Source organism: Leptonychotes weddellii, chromosome 1 (assembly GCF_054177405.1).
Source record: "Leptonychotes weddellii isolate Sample4059 chromosome 1, ASM5417740v2, whole genome shotgun sequence".
NCBI lineage: Eukaryota > Metazoa > Chordata > Mammalia > Carnivora > Phocidae > Leptonychotes > Leptonychotes weddellii.
Genome location: NC_138369.1, coordinates 16702228 through 16724246, shown reverse-complemented (window position 1 = coordinate 16724246; position 22019 = coordinate 16702228). Strand labels below are relative to the sequence as shown.

At 46.5% G+C, this 22019-nt stretch overlaps 1 protein-coding gene across 1 annotated transcript in view; it reads right to left on the bottom strand.

Annotated features, from left to right (window-relative positions):
- DOCK3 (dedicator of cytokinesis 3) overlaps positions 1-22019 on the bottom strand; it is a 162015-nt gene that overhangs the window by 22824 nt on the left and 117172 nt on the right. The window contains exons 26-33 of the mRNA XM_081818562.1: positions 18361-18446; positions 15980-16006; positions 15748-15843; positions 11366-11426; positions 10761-10854; positions 8173-8321; positions 3219-3305; positions 1771-1875 (exon numbers count right to left, since the gene is read on the bottom strand). Coding sequence (XP_081674688.1) covers positions 1771-1875; positions 3219-3305; positions 8173-8321; positions 10761-10854; positions 11366-11426; positions 15748-15843; positions 15980-16006; positions 18361-18446 — 705 coding nt within the window. The remainder of the gene's footprint in view (positions 1-1770; positions 1876-3218; positions 3306-8172; positions 8322-10760; positions 10855-11365; positions 11427-15747; positions 15844-15979; positions 16007-18360; positions 18447-22019) is intronic.

Sequence of the window (22019 nt, the reverse complement as noted above, 5' to 3'; positions counted from 1 at the left end):
AAGCATTGTTTAGATGGGCCACATGCAGGTTCTATGCCAGGTCCTACTTGTCAGACAGCGCTGAGTGCCCTAAGACACTGAGATGCCCTGTGACATGAGCATGTGTGGTGGAAGCCAGGGCAAACCATGATGGAGACCTCATGTCTGGCAGGGACAGAAATGAAGATACCAGGGCCTGATTTTGTAATATCCAAAGTAATGATGTTTTAGAGTAAAATCTGGTTTCTGATACACAAATTGTGGGGCTAAACAAGGAAAATAAAATGACAATAAAGCATAATTTGTAGACAAAATGAGAAAGAAATAAGTCATAAGGCCAGAATCATTAGTTTGTCTAAGGACTTCCTAGAGATACTTTTGGTTTCTGATTCTTGTGTGATTCCTTCTTTCCCTTCTGCTGACCTCTACTTCCACTGCTTTTGCATGATCTATGCTGGTGGGGGCAAAAAAGAGGCCACTTCTGAAAGGCCTGAGTTAGATGGTCCCTAGGGAGTGAACAAGTTCCCTGCTCCTGGGGAGACCTTCTCCCCATTTACATTCTGCTGCTAGAAATGGGCTACTGTGGAATGGAATTGGAGCCTTCCTGGGGGTCACAATTAGGCAGAGTGAGCTTGCTATCCCTGCCAGGATTACTAGTTCCTACAGAAGTCAATTTTCTTTTTAGCCTAGAATGTTTACTGCCTAGGAAATGTGCAAGTTGACTTGCTTTACATCTGAAATGTGGTTAGCCTGGACTCTGTTGCTAGCAGACTGTTTTTGTTTTTTCTTTTTTTTAAGGGGCCATTAAGGCCAACTGACCTGTGATGTGATATCAAGCTCATCATTGCTCACTGGCTAAAGCAATCTTTCTGATAAAACAGGATCCCAAACATATTAAAGAGATTCTATGAACGTTCCCAGCTGCTCGTTGAGACTTATAGACACGGAACTTTAGTGACATATTGGGATTGGGGACAGTCAGAGCTAGTTTTAGGTCTCAACTGCAGCCCCAAGGCCCTTTCATCAGCACAGCTTCATTTAGGTCAGCTGAGCACAGTGAATCCCTCTGGGCTACAGCTTACAAGCCCAGGCTCACTTCTCCTGGAGCCTCTGGCTTTTGCAGAATAAAGAGAACCACAACTGTTCAACTGGTGTCTGAACATCTATGCTCAGTCTTTCCTTCATTCTGTTGGTATCCCAGCTCAGCCTTCCAGGGAGTGATGGGGAGAAATGGCTGTCACCATCCTGGGCCAGAGAACTGGCTGCCTAGAAAAGGCTTTCCACAGCCAGATCCCATTTGGCAGCTCCCACAAATTTCTCTCTAATCAACAGTTTCTCCACCCTGGCTGCATAGCCTACAGTGCAGCCAGGGGGAAGAGCCATCATCTTAAATGATGAACCCCAAGAGGTCAGCCTACTGTTGAGGTCAGGTGTCTTATCTGCCTGAGAATAATCACAATGGAGGATTCCAGGCACTGGAACTTAAAGTTAGAAGGTTTCTAGACATACCTGTGGGACATTCTCAGACCCTGGTCATTTCCTGCAGGAATTTGATATGGTAAGAAAATCACCCTCACATATCCCAGGTAGCTACAAAATAGTACAGTGGAGTAAAACAAAGTCTAAAGTTGGCAGTCAGTCCTGTTAAATAAAGCCAAATGCCTTTTGTGGACTAGTCCTTCAAAAAGGAGTATTCAGTAGAATAGGGAAAAAGGTTAAAAAAAAACATGTTATAAATGAATTATGTGTAAAATATGATATAAGTTCTTGTGACTACCTGAATGGACTCACCCGAAGGAAGAAAGGAAACTTCCTGCCATAGAAGCCGACCCGAAAGAACTCAGGCTCCAGGCGTTGCTGCTCCATGATGTTGTCATAGTAGCTGGCCTCCATTTTCTGTGAAGGAGAAAGGCAGTTGCCTTCAGGTTGGCCTGACTGCTAAGTGGTGTCCAAAGCAAGTTCTCCCAGGCCCAAGCAGACATCATCTTTTGGAAACAGAACATGGCAACTCAGACCGTGTAGAAGGCAGTCCCTGGCCATGATCAGCCTCTCCCCAGGTTGCTGCCTGATGGAAGAAGAAGCCCTCCTACCCAGTGGGTGGACCCAATCCCACACAGATCCAGGCTTCTTTGTCTTTCAGGGGCACACATTGAGCATGGACTCCTCCCACCCCCATGGATTTCTGGTTTTGGTTGATACTCACTACACCAAGTGACTTCTGGCTGGTGTTACTTATAGGTGGCTAATAGCTATTCTCAGCACCATTTTCCATCAGTCCAATTGCACTGCTCTTGTTCATCCATCATCTGACTAAAGAGGCTAATAATCACAGCAAGAAAGTCTCAGTTGCCAGGATCACTGGTACTGTTCCACTTTAAGAGATTTTAAACTTTAAAAGTTGAACTAATATCCATGATGTCTGGCATTACCAAGGTCAGTACGTTTCTTAGTATTGGTTGGCCTGGCTTCACATTCAGAAAAACTCATTGAATTTTGACTGGGAAGATAGCTCTAATGCACTCAATCAAGCCAGCTTGCGGGGGAGCAGTGGCCTTCAAAGACCAGTCAAAAAGCTACTTCTAGAGAACCACATCTATTGTATAGACCCAAATCCCCACCTGGAGCGGGGAACATGGCAGGGAACATAGCCACACTGACTGGGTGGAGGAGGAGGGTGAGACTGCTTACTTCTCTTTGCTAATGTAGTTTGCAGCTACTATGACTCAGAACCCAGCACCAGCAACCAGAAAAGTTTGGTAGAGACCTTCGAAGTCTATGGGACATTTCACTTAATTTTTGAATATTTAGCATGAAAGAAGGGAGTAAGAACAAGGTGCTTGAAAGTGACCACAAGCCAAAGCATGGAAAGATTATTTTATAAAGTTTTCAGATGAAGCATCCCTGAACAAAATCATTTAGGAAAAGCTCCTTCATGAAATTGAGCTGCTACCTCCTCCTTGAACCCCCCATCTTATCCTGCATACGCTGCTTCTCCCTTCCCTGAGCACCAGTGGCTCTTGGGGGCTGGATCATACCATCATTTGTCAGATGTGTGTTTTAGTTCCCCAGTGAGACTACAAGGGTCTTGGGGGCAGGAGCTGTGGCCTCCACTTCTCCTGTACTGTCCACAGCACTTAAACAAGGGCTAGGCCCACAGTGAATGCTCACTCAGAAAGTGATGCCAGGGAAGTGTCAGCACCTCCAGTCAGGGTGGGGGTAGGGGAAGGGGCAAAGCTCACCCGAATCCAGCTGAGGCTCTGATAATCGTAGAGACTCTCGTACTGACACGCCAGCTCCCTGCACAATGGGATCCCAAACTCCCAGCTCTGTGTCAGAAGGAAAGACAAGGCTTCAGCACCTCAGGCATCCTCAGAACAGCCCCAGCTCACAAGGAACACATCAGAGGGCACAACCAAAGGCCCCCTGCAGCTCATCTGTCACAAAGAACTGCTCAAGATGAGTCTGTGGAGCACAACACACAGTGCTGTGGCTTTCTAGCTCACGGTGGAGCTTTCAGGTTTCTCCTCAAATGTCTCTACCTCCAAGAGGACTTTCCCTGACTACCTCATCAAGGACAGGAACTTCCCCACCCATTCTCTGTTTCATTACTCTCCAGTTATCTTTAAAAAGTATTTACTTTTCTGTTGTATGAGTCTCAATTAGATGATGAACTACATGAAGGCAGGAACCCTGTTTATTTACTTTATCCTCAGAGCCTAGAGCAGTGCCAGGCATGAGCAGGTACTCAATAAAGATTTATTTAATAAGTTGATGAAGGTAACAATGACTTTTATTATTTTTTAAGCCTTTATTTAAATCCCAGTTAGTTAACATGCAGCATAATATTAGATTCTGGCATACGATATAGTGATTCAGCACTTCATAAAACACCCAGTGCTCATCACAGCAAGTGCCCTCCTTAATCCCCATCACCTATCTCACCCCTCTCCCGACCCCCTCCCCTCTGGTAACCATCAGTTGGTACTCTAGAATTAAGAGTCTGTTTCTTGATTTGTCTCTTTTCTTCCCTTTAATCATTTGTTTTGTTTCTTAAATTCCACATATAAGTGAAATCATTTGGTATTTGTCTTTCTTTGACTGATTTATTTTGCTTAGCATGATACCCTCTAGCTCCATCCATGTTGTTGCAAATGGCAAGATTTCATTCTTTTTGATGGCTGAGTAATATTCCATTGGGTATATATACCACCTTGTCTTTATCCACTCATCATCTATCAATGGAAACTTGGGTGGAAACAATGACTTTTAAATTAAGATTATGAAGCTCAGAAACAAGTATGGAAGCCAAGCAGGAAGTGGCTACCCAAGCGCTTAGTAGTAGGCCTGACAATTTCCTTTTAGAAATATTCCAGTCTTAAAGAAGGCTTCAAATGATCCTTGCCTAGTCAGGGACCAGGCTGCCTCTGTGGTGTGGCCCCTGTTATGGTGACAGGCCCACATAACAGGCGCCTGAGGAGGGCTTAAGGGGCCTTCACTGAGGGCCAGACTGCCTATTTCCTCTGCTTTTTAATATAGTGCTTTCCTTGTTTTGTTAGATTGGGAATCATTGTTTTACTTGATATTTCAGCTAGGCTCTTCTCCCCAATTTCTAAATGCTAATTAAAATTTTTTATTACAAGACATTTTAAGCATATAGAAAAATAGAAGAATGAACCCCTAGGTACTCATTACCCAGCCTCAACAATGACCAGCTCATCGCCAGTCTTGTATCATTTATACCCCAAGTACTTATTGCCCCCCAGAGTTTTTGAAGTAGATCTCAGACATCATATAATTTCACCCAGTCATATTTCAATATGAATGTTTAAATAATAAGAATTATATTTAAAAAATAATATTTGTAATAGCATCAGGGAGAAGGACAACTCTATGTCATGTGGGACTGTGTTTCTCAAAAAGAGCATATTATTTTTATCCTTTGAAAGAATTAATGCCATATGTATTCAAACTGCAGGACCAATTAAAAATATTAAAACAAACCAAAGGGAATTTTTAAATAGACTCTAGCTCCCTGAGTTAATACAGTGCCTCTGACTTAGTGGGCTAGAAAATCTCTTACACCCCCAATACTGCATCTTTCAAGGGGGACAGGTCAGCCCTCTTTCTGGCTCCAAGTGCCACTTGGGCAGGTTTCAGCCAAGTACCTACCACAGGGTCTGCCCGGCAGGCAGCTCCATAGGGGCTGGCCAAGCAGCTGAGCTGTGCACAGACTTCTGGCCAACTTGCCAAGAGCACCCCGTGGGGAACTGCTCATTTAGGTGATGAGGGCCCCACGTGGGGCTAAAGGCACTTAAGTCTGCTGACAGTAGCTCCGGGTAAAGCAGGTCTTCTCCCCTACTGGGGTCAATGCTCATCTGCCTTGCTGGCATTGCTGCCCTAATTTGTATAATTTGCCCTCCTGCTCTAAGCCCTCCTCCCACCTACCCCCCAATTATGTTTAGAGTGAGCTAGGACCAAGAGTTTGAAGACCCTCTGTCAGCCTTAAGGGACTGTGCTGGAACCTGGTGGGTCTGGTGGGTCTGCGGCTTTGAGAGCTGCCTCTCAACACAGGTAAGAAACGTGTGCAGGAATACCGCATCCCCGCTATGGATTTTCTCTTGGTCTCCTTCCTTCCGGCAGGAGGCAAAGCCAACTCTAAAACTCCTCACCAGTGTCTGAAATCCAGTTATTTCCACCAGCTCTGACAGATGGGTGCTTTTACACTTCCTTGTGGCCCCTCTGACAGGGATGGCACACATGTTACATTGACTCAGGCTCATTGTAATCAAACTGGAAAGGAAGGCAAAGGCCTGCAAATCCGGACTGGTGGTCTTTGTACTTCTTTTTACACACAGCCTATTAGAAGCAAGAGATTCATCATTCCTCCAGAGGAGCCCAGGCAAGAGTAACCCTCAGTGAGGAGAGCCCAAGCCCAGCTCCACAGAGAAGGCTGCTCCAGTACCAATGGTCTATATGCCAGGTAAGCAGGGGTCAGAGGACTTTGTCCAGCTTCCCTTCCTGTTTGCTCCCTCTGCCCTGTGATGGAGGACCAATTTCCATCTTCACATCTCTCCTTCCTTCTTTCAACTCCCGCTCTGCCAGACCTTGTCTGGCCTGGGAGTGCTGACCCTCTGTGGACTGGAGCCCAGTCCAGCTTGGGGGCAGACTCTCAGGTTAACCACCTCACCACCGGAGAATGGCCCTGGGCTAGACTATGACCAGGATTTGAACTTCTGACTCCATCCTTCTGGGTGCTCATGAAATAAACATGGGACCACAGGACGTTGGGTTGTTTGTGCTAGGCAGATAACAGAGGCTGGAGTGTGTGTAAGAAAAGCGGAGAGCCTGCCTCGTGAGGCAGGGTGTGCTGGCAGTCTGAGGGCTAGAACCCCTTTACCTGTCCTTCCCCAGAGTCTTCTTTTCTGCCCTCCTCCTGTTGCCAAGGTAGCTTTTCTCCTGGCACCAAGAACCCTACAGGAACACTTTTTCTGCAACAGCCAGGTTTTGCTTTTTTGGAGTCAATAAAAAAAACCCTTGAAGGCTTTCAAGAACTGGTTAGCCTTATCCACTGGTTCTATTAGGTACTGAGGCACAGAAACACAGAAACTGGACCTTCTGTCTGAACTCAAGAGGATGAATCTGATAAATACCTCTTTGAGGATGAGCTTATGAAAGGGCTCACTGAGTGGTCTGCACTCAGCACAGAACCCGTTCCCCCAGGAACTCACAGCAAAAACAGGGTGGCTAGAAGAAGTGGGAGAGCCTCAAGAAGGTGGCCTATGGAGCCTCTGGTCTTTCCCCCTGTCCTGCTCATCTACAATACTCAAACAGGGTTTACATTTTGATTCTCTTGTCTATACTAAGCTGTAAACGTCCTTTTCTAAACAGTAGTGTTTAGTTAGTGTGGAGTGAAGAGGGGAACCGAACCATTGTCCTACTGGTAGGCTCCATCAGATTGGGTTAACTCTCCACTCCGTACTCCGTGCCCACGGAAAGAAAAGAGAACTACTACACTAAAAGGACGCATGCACACTCACGCCGTACTCATGCCTCTCCTTCTGAGCTGGCAGGGCTTCCTGGGCATGTGGGTAGATAGCAGCTCCAGGTGGGCTGGGTGCCAGAAAAGCAGGCCTGGAAGTGTACTGGTGTGGGGCCCTAAATCCAGCCCTGGACTGGCAAGAAGAGGAGGCTTTGGGATGGCACTGTGGCTCTGTCACACGTGGCTGCCCAAGCGCTGAGCATGGGCCTCCTTTCTGGGCTAGGTTACCCGAGAGCTCCTGAGGGTTTGGAAAGGTTCCTGCATGGGTGAATGCTTTTGACAAAGATTTCTCCTATGTTATATAAAACTGATGGATGTTTTCTGATTTATAGGCAAAAGCCATTAATATTTAAATCTTTCTTTTTAATGATGAAAAAATTCATTAAAAAAACCCCCAATTTCCATTCAAGTTAGGGGTTCAGCCACAACAGTTCCCTGAGTGATCCAAATTCAACTTTTTAAAGCACACTCAAAGCTGAATAATGAGCAAACAGCATCAACAGGTCACACAACCTGCCTTTCCAGTACATGGGCCACAGCCAACAGTAGGTGGTCAGAGGGCCCCACAAGGAGCCCTCTGGGAGATGGGAGCAGGATGGCTGGCAAGTCCCCAAGAGGCCTAAACTAATGCTGACAGTGCCTGCCAATCCCACAGAGTCGAGCTTGATGGGGAAGAACCCCAAGGAGACAAGTCCAGTCTGTGCTGTGAGGGAGGGAAATCCAAGATAACATGTACCGGTAAGAGGCAGGACAGGCCTCCTTTGACTAAGGTTAAGATCCACTCATTTTTACGGCTCATATTTTCTACAGCAGATTAGGAAAGCTGTATCAGTTCTTGAAGTAAATCTAATAAATGTAAGTGGGGGCCCAGAAGCCCCTGCTGTAGGAGCATCAGCATGTGCCAAGCTGCTCTGTGGGGTTGTCTCTGACACCTTCAATCTGGAATTGGCTTCCAAGCCACAGAATTAAACTGTATATTTTTTTTCCCAGAGAAAAATCACACTGCCTCCAAAGCTAATGCACACACATGGGCATCCACCCACTCACCACCCTACACACAACCCTCTGTAGCTTCTGCCCATCCCTACAGTGTCGAGATGACACACATTACAGCAGAAACTGAAGAGCTGAAAGGCTTGCCTAATGACACCCACCTTGCCTTTGTTGAAGTAGTGGATGATCTTGCGGCACAGTCCCTCTTTCCGCTGCCACTCTGTCTGGGATGGGTAGTGGAGAAATTCCCGCAGTGGCCGTTCCTCCCACTGCAGCAGCTCACAGTAGAGAAGCAGAGTGAATGCGGCCTCTGTGGGGACAGGAAATATGGAGGTCCAGGGGCTTCTCCTCAGGGATCCAGGAGTAGCCTGGTGCCAGGGGACTAGGCTAAGCACCATGCTAGGGCAGGGCATGTGCAGCCCAGGTCAGGGACACTGGATACCAAAGGTAAGATAGAGGGGCTGCCCACAGCATTAAGGAACCTAATAAGATCCTGGTAGACACCTTCCTCCCATAGCCTGATCACTGATGCTGGGCTCTAGATAAAGTCTGGCCCAGTGACCTGAGTTTGTGCACAGGCTGCCTTGCTTTGGGAGACACTGACATGTCAGAGGGTTCTTGGGTTCCTTTTTGGTCACTGACTACAGCTTCCTTTCCAGCCTTCTCAGAATGGCTCTTACAGGTAGGCACTGACCAAGGCTGACCCTAAACCAGCCCTGGTGCCTCCAGCACCATTTTCTGACCTCAGCATGGCCCTCAACTCTACTATTTCTGAAAGGCCCAGAGAGGAGTGTAAATGGTGGTAACTGTGTGATGGGCCTGCCCCCAGAAGCTCTGTTCCTGGAGGAGCCTAAAGTTGATGCTGGACCCAGGGCAGAGGACCAGTGACACCTTACCCTATACGTGGAACTGTTGGAGAGAGTTATATAAAACAACAGCAAATAAATACTACGGTTCTCTAAATTCTAAGGCATGTGTCACACTGAATTACAACCACCACTCTTTCCTGTTCTATTTGCTCATTTTTAGTAGGCATCTCCTACTGGCAAGGTAATTAGCTCTAGCTTCTGCCTGGCCTTCCAGGCCCTACTCAAGTCCACTCCCCATGACTGTGAAGAATCTCATTTCTAACTATTCTGTAACCCACTTCCAGTTTTAGCCAAATACACCTGCCTGTAGCCACTCTCCAGGCTCCTCATCATTGCCTTTCTGCCTGTGCTCTGGCCACTGGACCTTCCTGCCCAGGGATGCACATGCCTCTTTACTGGATCTGGACGAGAAGTCCTTTCTTTCTGGGGACAAGACCCTGAGGCACTCAAGGCCTCCCTTTGGAACTTAGGAAACCAGAAGAAATCTTCTTTCCTGACTATATCCTTTTCAGATGTTATTCCTGAGGCCACCGGAGACATGGCTCAGCACCCTCTCTCTGTCCAAATCCCTGACCCAGCCTCTCAGTCATGGTCCAGTTCTTGAGGAGTTTAGTAAAAGCCTCTATAGTACATGAAATTTATCAGTCTATTACTTCACCACTTTCTCAGAGAGTTACTGGAATCATGGGTGGAAGTAGACACTGAAAATGGCAGATTTAGCCCAGTCATTTCAGATTTTCATTCTTGCCAACCTGTGTGGTCAGGAAAGGTGGTATCTTTGCCAAACAATCTCTTACATCTTGAGATAAGGAAGAAGGATTCTGTGTTTCTACAGATCCATCTAATTCTAGTCATGTTGATGGACGAGAATAGCTTGAATTTCCTGGTTTGTCACACAAATTCAAGTCTTATGGCTCAAGAGCTAGGCTGCAGTGGCTGGTCACCACAGTGAAGAAGGTGGCTATTCTGGGGGATCTATTGCACAAGGTGATGAGGCAGGAGACACATGCATGCATATACCCTCCTGACTCAGAGTAGTGCTCAGTAAACGTGGGACAGGCAGGCTGAAATGCTTTTCAATTTGTTCTATTAGAAAAGGCCTTGGGGCGCCTGGGTGGCTGTTAGTTGTTAAATGTCTGACTCTTGAGTTCAGCTCAGGTCATGATCTCAGGGTCGTGAGACTGAGCCCCGTGTTGGGCTCTGCACTCAGTGGGGAGTCTGCTTAAGATTCTCTCTCTCCCTCTCCCTCTGCCAATCCCCCTCAAAAAAAAAAAAAAAAAAAAAGAACAGGCTTTGTATGGATTAAATTGTAAACACAATGAAAGGATCCCCGGGTCTGGCCTGTCAGAAAGCCAGATGAACACTCTCTGTCCTCTCCCCTGGGAGCTCGAAGTGGGGCTGCTGTGCAGTTGCAGGGGGAGGAGCCTAGGGGGCAAGGCAGTTCTGCCGGTGAGTTCTGGAAGTCCCAGCGTTAGGTGGATATTTTTGTGTTGTGGCCTCCACAGCTCTGGCTGTGGAGGTCTTCAGGAAGGCTCTGCTCATGGAGAGTGACATTGAACTCAGGATGCTCTGAACCTAGCACATCAGAATTTGGAGGTTACCCTTGAGGCCTCAGAGTTGGTGGATAGGAGGCAAGGAGAGAACAGAACAGCCTCAGACAGCAGAGGACATGGCGTGACGGCACAAGGGGAATTTCTGCCTGCCTTCTCTCCACCACATGTTAGAAAAGTTGAGGGAAAGGAGTGAGGTGAGGGCGCCGCACCGGCCACACCACTCTGCTAAGGTCTGGCAGGCACCAGCTCAGAGCCTTCTTCTGCCGGCTGTGCATCCCTATCCAGTCTGTCCTCAGGGGGAGGCATGGCTGTCCCCCTTCCACTCACCTGTGTAGTTTTCAGCCTGCAAATGCATATCACAAAGCTTATGGATGTAGCGGATATACATCTCTTCTTTGTTAATCTCAGATTTGTAAAAGTTCTGTAAGAGAGAAGGAAATACACATCAAGATGAGAGAGGCTTCCACCTGTAGTGGCCATACCTGAGCTCCAGGCAGCTGGCCGAAGCCCTGGGTGCACTGGGCAGGAGAAGGAGGGCAGGCATGGAGGCACCTGGCACCAGAAAGAGAAAGGACCAGCCAGAAGGCACACCTGCTCCCCAGGTGTGGTGGGGCCAGTGGCAGATCTGTGGGCGTCCTGAGTAGTGAGGAAGAGGCAGAGTGCCAAGGCAGACTGGGAATTAGGTATGTCAGGGTTGACTGGACCTTGCCAAGGGGACAGGGTGGAGTTCTGTCCAAAGAAGCTCATGTCGTTCCTTTCCCAAGTGGGAATGTGACTGATGAGGTGCAGGTCTCCAAGATACCAGTGACAGAGCTGATATCCTGACTCAAACCCTTAGCCTAACAGCCACTGTAGAAGGGCCAAGGCCAGCACCACGTAGGACAGAAACCATTCCACTGGGCAGATAGGAGAAAGGGCCCGTGTCCTCTCACCATCAGGTTAACAGTACAGCCAATCTTCTTATTCTCTGTTTCCTCTCCTTTCATGCAGTCCCTGGATGGGAGAACACAAATGAATGTCTCATGGCATGAAGTGCTGCCTCTGGGACAAAGCATAGAACTCCAGGGTCACGGAGGCGTTAGTATGACTAAACCCAAAATTAGGATGCTCTCCAACAGAAAATGCTTCCACAGATGGGGACTGTACAGGGAGCTCCCTCTGAGCTTTGGAACCACTTCTAGGGTTCAAAGATCTCTGTTCAACTGGTGGCAGAGTGTAGAGCCCAGATCGTTCATTAGGGCATAAAGTGGCACCGACCAATAACCTCAGCACAGAAGAGGGTATCAGTAAAGGAGAATGTTGAATGCCCAAGTCCTCAGAAGGAGAGGCACAGAGGTTTTCTGATAGGGAAAGTTCCCTTTGCAGGATAATGTTCAACAGAAGCCAAGATGCTCCACTCCAGGGACCTAGCTTCAGGACCCTGTGACTATAGCAACCATGGCATGGTCGTCATGTTACTGCCTCATTGGCTTTTCTCCCTATGCTGTCCTTCCTGTGCACTAGTGGGAAGCACACGTTTGAAGTTTCTTTCTGACTTAGGGGTAGCTTCAGCCAGTGCTGGGGCTGTGTTCACGCTAAGATGAGCAGGGCAGGGTTGGGTGTAGGAGGGGTCAGGGCTGGCCTGTGAGACACAGAACAATGGAAACACTGAGGATGGATCCTTCCCTAGGGAGAGAGAGGTCAAAACTAAGCTCCTCTGGAAGGAACAGAGGCTTGGCACAAGGAGACAGAGGAGAAGGAGAACCAGATTGATGAATCCGGCAAGAAGCCTCCTGTACAAACTGCCAGAGTCCCATCTGCCTGTTGTGCTTCCTTCTGTGGAACCCCTTACTGCTCTGGTATATAGATACAGTTCCTTGTGCAGCCGTGGGTTAGGGAGAGGCTGCATAAGCGGGTTTATGGAACACTAAGATCAGGCAGAGAGAGAGTGTCTTGGCTTTGCTCCATTGACAGGCATGGGGCTCAGTGAGGAACATCACAGCTGGGAGTCAGGGGCCCTAGTCCAAGTCGCTGAACCTCTGGGTGATCATTTGACAAACTCAGTTATCCCCATCTTCCCAGCTGTAATCCAACTTCCAGAGGGATGACTTCTTTGAAAGAAAGGAATACTGAAAAATCTCACAACTCTCATGGTATTCCGAAAAGTCAAGTGGCCTTCCTTCTATGGAGGGTTACTATCAGAGTTGGCAGCAATGTGGGATTTGGAACCAAGGTCCTCCTTGTTGGGTTCCCTATCATCATAGGCATTTGGTTCCTTTGTAGCCAGACATGGGGGTCCTGCACATGCCACTGCAGAGTCTGTCGTTTGGAGCTAGCAGGGACAGGAAAATGCTGTGACTTTTCAAGAGGAGGGCCAGATGGTCAACTTGTTACAAGCAACACACAAAGTGGCAGGAGGCATCTGTCTCTCCAATAAGTTGGCCCCAGAGAGGGCAGTGAGATCTCAACTAGCTACTTTGGCATTAAATGGTTTGTTTTTTCCTAGAAAGCATCTGAAACACTTACCAGGCATCACCTTCTGTTTGGCCATAACTAGAACTTTACTGCCAAGTCAATTAAACAGAAAAGCACTGGCCTCAACCCGTTGATACCAGGGGCATTCCCTACACACCTTTGTGCGCTATGACCGCCTCGCCCATGTAATGCTAACAACCGACTCTTCTTTTCTGTGTGGCTACTCAACAGAGAGGACACCTTTTAAAGCTTCTGACTTGGGTGCAGCCATTGCTCTCCTGCACTCTTTCTCTGGAGGATGAATAGGGAAGACTCTCCTAAGGAGGCTTCTGAAGCAGCCGGCTGTGAGCATTGAGCTGGTGCTGACCTAGACCAGGGCCAGGGCAGCCCTTAGTGAGACTGGAGAGGCCTGAGAAAGGAAGGCTCCATATGGCTCCAGTTCCTCTTCCAGATGGAGGGTTCCACTTAAATCCCCAAGGGCTTGGCAACTCTAGCTCTGTCCCTGCATGTTCCAGGACACTAAGAACCACTCCCCTCACCCCCAAACCCCAGGGGCTCTGCTTCCTCACCCGGGAAATACAGAAGCCACCAGTGAACATCTTTATAACTGACATAGAGTATCATTCACACAAAAGCTGAAGACATTAGTTGAAGAGGTACTCAGAGGAGGTTCATGCTAGTCTAAAACTGAGTCTTACACTCTAGGTTCAGCTCATTCTGGAGTAAACCTAATAATTATTTGTATAATCAATGTGTATATATTTAACTGTCAACAACTATTTTCTTAGTAGGTTCTTGATGAACTAAACTGCACTGGGGTTGAAGAGACTTCTTGGTTCCTGCATGGTCTTCCCATCAATCAGTATGTACTATATACATGCCAGAGGACCATCAAGACTTCCTGCAGGGGACCAGGGAGATAAGGACAAGGTCCCTGTCCTCAGGGAGCCATTCTCTTCAATTGAATGAGTCAGAAAGGTGAAGAATGATCATCATCCAAGGTGACCGATGCTTTGAAAGAAGTATGTGCAAAGATCCAGGTAAGCTCCTATTTGGGAAAGCCTCCTTGATGGGGCTTGGTAGAAAGGCCCCTCTTGGGAGGACACAACATGTAGAGAAGCCTGAAGAGAAGGATGTGAGTGGTGACAACATGGATGAGGGGATAGGTCATGCCTCTTGAGTCAGATGTGGGTTCAGATCCTAGCAATGGCATTCCATACCAATGGTGTTTCTTCACTGATAAAAATAAGGATAACCCTTCAGGGCTGCATATGGGATTAGAGACAATGTTTGTAAAGCACAGAGCATGTGGTACATTTTTAATAGATAAGAGCCATCATAAGCATTGCGGTGTTTCCTTTCGCATTAACAAGGAGCAACGCTACGAGGTTAGGGTGCACACATGGCTAGTGGGGACTGTCAGGGGACAGGGCTGGAGAAGTGGGCAAAGCCCAGTTTATGAAGGGGCTTTGATGCCATGTGAAAGAGTATGAACTTTGTTTTTTAGGAACCACTCTTGAGACAAGAAATAGAAGAGAATGAGATTGGTTTTGGCCATGAGTTTGAGTTGTTTGTACAAGGTAGGTACAAAAATCAAACAGGCAGCTAGAACTAGGCGAAGAAATTAATTTCAGCTCTTTCTGGTAGGCCACAGTGAATAGAGCTGACCTTTAGTAAACGTTTCAGTGAGGGGGAAGTTATAGAATTTTGTCCACCCTTCTTCCCTGTCTGATGGCAGTTGCAGAAAAGGCTAGGGATGTGGCATGAGCAAAGGAGTCCACTATTCTAAAAGGGGTCCCCAAAAGGCCACTTGTGACCTCATAAGGCTCAGGAAAAATGGGTTGAAACTCACACAAGCACAACTGTGCTACAGGAAAAGGGGATGCTTGAGACGTGAGCCCATTTCTCCGGAATTCCATTCCCATGCCCGGCTAGTGCACAGGACACCTGAGTCTTCTTTGCAAAGCACAAGTCTTGGCATAGCAGGACCCTCTATTCAGCAGCAGCCAGAGGTGGCCTAAACTCCCTCATTTCCTGCTACATAGGTGCTCTCTCTTGGCGTTTCCACATCTTGTAGCACAGAGGAGACAACTATTGCTTGGCCATGGGTTCCCTCTGTCATTCTTCCTCATTCCCTATCCCTCTAGGCTCCTAAAAGGTACCCTTAGCCACCACATGAACTCTGCTGAGAGAATAAGCCTGCAATAGGGGCTTCACTGCCACTTCTGGAGTAATTCAAAAGCCATGATATGACAGAAGGCAAGACTTCATGAAAAAACTACTTTTACATGAACTCTCAGACTGAACACAGCATAAAGATCTCTGAGCTCACAGTCTGCTTCCTCTAATCTATTTATGACCAGGACCAAGGGACAGAAATAAATAGACTTCAGGCAAAGAATAGAGGCATGGAAAAGTAGGGTCCCCAGTCCCTGGAAAAACCAACTGGAAGTCCAGTAAAGTCCCACTTCTGCACCAGGTGACATTTCCCTGCCCACCTGCCATATGGCCCTCAGGAACATCTGCACAAAGGACCTACTGTTGTTTCCTGCATTGCTCTGCTGTGCCCATTCCTCTGATCCTTAACCTTTCTGGATGGAAAGTCAGATGGCTACATGTCTCTGGGATGCCCCCTGGGGGCACATATTACGAGGGATCCCAGGAAACCCTGGCCCACCCTTGGGAGAAGGCTCTTTCCTTGGCCATCGGTAGCTTCCTAATGACTGGTGTTGGCACCCAAAACCAGAACAGTCCTCCCCCTAAAGGCCACATGGTCTCAATTATAAGATCAGGGGATGTCCTTGCTGAGGAAAGTATCCTGATCAGAGAAGGTCAGGTAGGTAGGTGTCTGAGAAGATACCTGTAGTCAAGAAGGCGTTCCATGAGGCGGGTGACTGAGGTCACAAAGGAAATGCCGGTTTCACGCCATGTTTCTTGTTCAACCTTCTCCAGCAGGCTATCGGTAGGAGGGTAGGGGAAACAAACACAATATACAATTCATGAGCCCTCCCTGGGCACCAGATTGAGGTCCCAGAGCCCATGGGGCCTGTGATGGATCTGGAGACAGCAGACTTACCACACTGCAGTCTTACCTGGGGTAGGGCCCAAACAGCTGGGTTCTACTCCATGCAGCAGAAAGCAAAGACAAGGTGATTACTGAACTGGCAGGAACAGATGAGCATATTTTCCATTTTCCTGTGTAAGTTCCTAAGGATGCCAATGAACTGAGGAAGGGGTTTTAAAGCCCCAGCCCTTTAGGTGTATGCTGTGAGGTTGGTTCTGAAACAGCAGCTGAGTGAGAACCCTGAGGATGGACCTGGCTTTGCAGCTGGCCGTTGACCTCTATCACTGCTCAAGAGGCATCCTCAGCAAACATACAAACTAACCTTTCCACGTAAACCAAGAAAAAGGTTCCAACTAGTCTTGAGGGTCCAGTAGGATAGGCAGTGAGTGAATCCAGGAGCTAGACCTAGTCATCTCCACTGTCAGGGGATGATTCCCTGTGAAACGTACTGGAGCCAGGAGCTAAATGCCTAGGTCCTTTTCTCATTTGCCAGCCCATGCTCCTGGTACCTCAGGGCAGCCTCTGGCTTCTCTGCCTTCTCACAGATCTCTCCTAGGGGATGATGACCTGGACTCTCTGCTTGCTCCAGTGATAAGCCCAGGTCCAGATCTCACTCCCGATTCCTTTCTACACTGTCCCTCACTCCCTGAAAGTCGTGAGAGTCACCTGTAATGGCCGACCCAGCTAGAGGCCCAGCCTGGCTGCTGTTCATGCTGCCATGATGGTGATGGTCTTCTCCACACAGTGTGTGGCCTGAGCCGAGGCTTCTGGGAAAGTGAGGGTTTCCCACGTGACCCATGTTACTAGAGAGAGAAGGCAGCACCATTGCTCTGGCCTCTGAGCTGTGCGGATGAAGCCACTGTGTCAGTACTTCCCGAACGATTCTATAGAGCCCTGCTGTTCTGGAGGACTGAGAAAGGTGTCTGTGAGCAAACAAGCCTGGGAAGTGCTGGTCACACTCCCGTTGGAGAGATTTCACAACTTTCTTAGTATTGTAGGCTTTGAGAAGTCCTACAATACAGAGGCCTGTTCAATTTTAATTGAATCTTTTCTGAACTGATTAGCCCATGATCCACTTATTATCTTCCCCAAAACACAAATTGGGAAATGCTGCTCCATGGTTCTTAGCAACTTTCAGCTCTCAGACGTGATTTAGAAGAGTTTATGAAACACTATTTGGTCAGGTAATTAGTAAATGCAAGTTATTTGTGTGCTTTTTCCTTTGCAGTAAAATCATCTGTTAGTGACTTAGGAAGAGATTTCTCTGCATTATTTCCACAATTAGAAACATCTTCAGCTAAAAGAATAATACTAAAGTATGGATTCATTTTCACAAATCGTAATTATTTAAATTTCAAATAAATTCATATTTTATTGTGTGGCTCATCAAGGAACAAAGTGGGCAGGATATAGCATAAAAATTACCCCTCTTGAAATGGAAAGATCTGGGTCTTCCCCCCACAGACTTGCTTCTCACTGGTCATTCAACTGAGGGCAGGATAACACTTCCCTGAGCTCAGTTTTATCACCTCTATTCATGAGGATAATTTCTGCCCTGCCCACTTCACAGGTGTGTTGTGAGGATTAAGTAAGAAATGTCAAACACATTTTGTATACTGTAAAGTTCTAAGTAAATGTACAGTATTATTATTGGAAAAATACGTTAGAGGCTTGTCCTCAAAATGGCACTAAAAGAAAAATATTAAAGCTGGAAATAATGAGTAAGATGGGAAGGGACTCTATAGCTGTAAGAGTCTTAAGATTTTGTTCTTTAGGAAGATAAAATGTCCAACATCACTATTTATCTAGAAGGACTATGGTTCCCCTGAGTCCCTCCTTCGGACTTACCCCCTGTGGCAAGTCCTTTAAGGTCTCTTGGCCTCCATCAGTTCAAGATAGAAGCTATGAATGGTGGACCTGGGAGAACCCCTGACATCATTCAGTACAACCACCTATTTCATAAACAGGGAAACTGACCTGGAGAGTGGGTACAACTTGTTAAAGTCACAATACCCATGGTAGTGTTTTTTCCAAGCTGATTGTATCTTACAAACCAGGGATTTAACTTTTTTCTTCTTAGAAATGTCAACACTGAGCCCTCACTGAGTCCTCATGGGCTGTTTGCCCAACTGGATACAGTGCATGCTATGAAGACATAGGATGACCCTTTTCCTATCAGCAAATCTAAGCGCTCAGCGTTATCGCCTGTCTCTACCTCTTTACTCAACTATGGCAATCCCTGAGAGAGCTTGCTGCCATAATGCCATCTTCCTGTTGACTAGGAACGACCCAGGTCTCTCCTGATACCCACCCTCTGAAGCCTGCCCAGTGCGGGTTGCACCCCTACCCTTCATCAGCCCACTTCACCCCCTCCCCCAGCGTGGGGTGCCAGGGGCTGAAACAGCTTACAGCAGGCCGAAGAGCTCCCTGTAGCTCTCGTCGCCTTTCCCTTCTGACACCATGCTGTCCAGCTTGTCAATCAGCTCGGCCTCCACCTAGAAGGAAGCAGAGACTTCGTAAACCCAAGCTGACCTCAGAGGAAGGATGGGAAATCCAACTCCTGCCACAAGTGAGGATGGTGGGGAACTGCTTCCTGATTTTTTTCCTTGCACCAAATAAATCCTAGAGAAGGCAGGATCTCATCTACAGCACCAAGAAACCACCCTGCCTCCCCCAATTAAGAAGGCCTTCTACTCGAGTGGTTTAAATAAAAGTTGGAACTTACACACCTCAGATACTCTTTTCCCAGTCTAGGGGCAAAAGGCAAGGATTCCCTGGAAAGAAAAGTATTTTGGAAAAAAGGCCTTTGTCAATTTTTTTTTTCTTAAAAAATGCTCATTCGAAAGAAATTGTGTGAGTAAAATACATTTGGTTAGAACTTTACCCTCCAGTCAGCCAGTCACAAAGGAAGCCTGCTGCAGGGCTAGTCCTCACTGTAATGGCTGACATGACTCTGAGTTGAGCAAGGTATGAGTCTTTCCTTCAGAGATTCTCCTTCAGGGTAAAATGCTCCACTGTTTGTCCCTAGAGGACCTAAAGAGCTGGGGCTGCTGCCTCTGCCACGGTCTCACCACTGGGGCCCTCGCATTTGTTACTGGACTCCTACACTGTGAGGAGAGAGACTGTACTCGTTCCCACCCCATGGATCTGCAAGGCACTCAGGGGGGCTCAGCCACTTCTCTAATCAGCCTCCCTGGATTTATTCTGAAGTGAGAAAATAGTTGTAAGTGATGTGAGATAAAAATCTTTTAAACCCCTAATTAGCCTTTAAAATGTGGTACTGTAAAAAAAATGTGGTATTGTGGTATTATTTATACAGATACTTCATATAAACAAAAATGGCATGGCTGCTTTTAATGAGCTGTAACAGAAGCATTTTCTCACTTCACATAGGGCCAAAGAGTCCTAAGGCAATGAAGTAAAAAAAAAAAAAAAATTTATTGAATTAAGAAATTCATCAAAGGCAATTATGGCTTCTGAAATCCCTTCAACAGAAAATGAGAATGGATGAATAAATACGGTCCTGTACTGTCATACATTTACGTTTGGCCTGATGAGTCAGTGGCTTGAATATGCCTTTCAGAGAAAAGAGAAAATCTGAGACCAGGGGTCCTTAGGGATGGATGCCATTTGTCTTTCTCTGTGTGGAGAAGAGGCTTCAGCAGGGACTTGCCTGGGGCCATGTAAAATCAGGAAGAGCCAAGCCCAGAGGCCAAGGTCTCTCATTCTCAGTTCAAATCTTGTTTTGTCTTACTGGGGCAATCAGCTGGCCACAAGCCTCCCAGGGGAAGAAGAGTCTGTTATAACAAGGGATCTCTTTTCACACATGCAGGTACAGGTAGATTGTATTGTCCAGAACAGGGCAAAGGAGGGGAGGGGGCCTGGAGCAGCAGAAAATATAACAGTGCACACATGGGTGCAGCAGTTCCCTGGAGTTCTCAGAATGGGTCCCTGGGCCAGCAGTATCAGTCATCAGGGATATCATTAGAAATGCAAATTCTCAGGGCACCTGGGTGCCTCAGTTGGTTACACGTCTGACTCTTGATTTTGGCTCAGGTCATGATCTCAGGCTCGTGAGATCAAGCCCCACTGAGTGTGGAGCCTGCTTAAGATTCTCTCCCTCCCTCTCCCTCTGCCCCTCCTTCCACTTGCACGCATTCATGCTCTCACTCTGTCAAATAAGTAAATAAATCTTAAAAAAAAAAAAATAGATGCAAATTCTCAGGCTCCAGTGGATCAGAAACTTGGGAAGGAGAGAAGCAATCTGTTTCAAACAAGCCCTCCAGGTAGTTCTGATACCTAGTCAAGTGTTAGAACTTCTGTGTTAGGCAAAGGAGCTGGTGATCAAAGGCTATGGGGACATTACTTCATCACCCTCTGCAGTGCTGATAAAGGAAGAAGTTATTAGGAGAAACTGAGAAATCCAAAATATGGAATGCTGAAGATCAATGTATGCAAAACCAATGTATTTAAGTCAAATGAAATGCTAAGTTCTTCAAGTATATCGTGTCATAATTGGTAATATTGACAATTTCAGGTTTGCATAGTTACTTTTATACTGTGGAACCAATATTCCTGAAGTGACAAGTGACACCTTGTTACTCATTCATTCAACAAACATCTGTCCTGTGACAACCAGTTGCCTACTTCAGAACAAGATATTTACCTCTCTCAGTCTATGATTCCTCTCTTATGAAGCAGTAACAGAAGTTAACAGTCCTCTCTGGTATCCCTGTGCCCTAGCTCTTGGAAGTGTTCAATGAATGTTAGTTTTGATTTTAATCTCCATGAATCTAGCATGTTTCAGGTACCATTTTGGGTTCCCAAGAGCTAGCTCATCATCTGAAAGAAGAGGCAGGGACAACAGCTGACTCAGCTCAGCATGCTCAGTGCTTGGGACAGGGCACACAGAGAGGGTGGCCTGCAGTCTGAGACATCAGTGGACAGCAGCATTTTGAGAAGTGGTGTTGTAAAAACTTAAGGAAGGCTTTTTGCTCTTTGATTTAGCAATTAAAGGTGAGAAGTTTACCTAAGCAAATAATTAAGAATGGATATGTCTTTTTGTAATTTTAACAACAAAAATCTGGAATGAACCTAGGTTTCTAAAACTAGGAGCCTGACTAAAACCATAGTGGTCTAAGCCATGCAGTGGAAGACTCTGTGGCCTTTAAACTAACAGCATAGTACCGAGGAGGATTAACTGGCAAGAAGAGACAGTGATGACAAGGTGCTACTAAAAAGGGAGATTAAAAGTCAATATACACAATGGTCCCTGAAACCCCAATATACACAATGACTCCATTTTTTAACTTAAAAACCTCGATGTATGGGAAAAAAGTCTAAAAACGACATACCCTGCCCCCCCATCCAAGTTACTAGTATAGTAGGATTACGGATTAAATTTTTTCGTTATAGAGCCCAGATATGGACCCTCAACTCTATGGTCAAATAATCTTTGACAAAGCAGGAAAAAATATGCAGTGGGAAAAAGACAGTCTCTTCAATAAATGGTGCTGGGAAAATTAGACAGCTATATTCAGAAGAATGAAACTCGACCATTCTCTTACACCATACACAAAGATAACTCAAAATGGATGAAAGACCTCAATGTGAGACAGGAATCCATCAAAATCCTAGAGAACATAGGCAGTAACCTCTTCGACATTGGCCACAGAAACTTTTTCAAGATACATCTCCAAAGGCAAGTTAAACAAAAGCAAAAATGAACTTTTGGGACTTCATCAAGATAAAAAGCTTCTGCACAGCAAAGGAAACAGTCAACAAAACAAAGAGACAACACACAGAATGGGAGAAGATATTTGCAAATGACACTACAGACAAAGCGCTGATATCCAAAATCTATAAAGAACTTCTCAAACTCAACACCCAAAAAACAAATAATCAAGTCAAAAAATGGGCAGAAGACATGAACAGACACTTCTCCAAAGAAGACATACAAATGGCTAACAGACACATGAAAAAATGTTCATCATCATTAGCCATTAGGGTAATTCAAATCAAAATCACATTGAGATACCACCTTACACCAGTTAGAATGGCAAAAATTG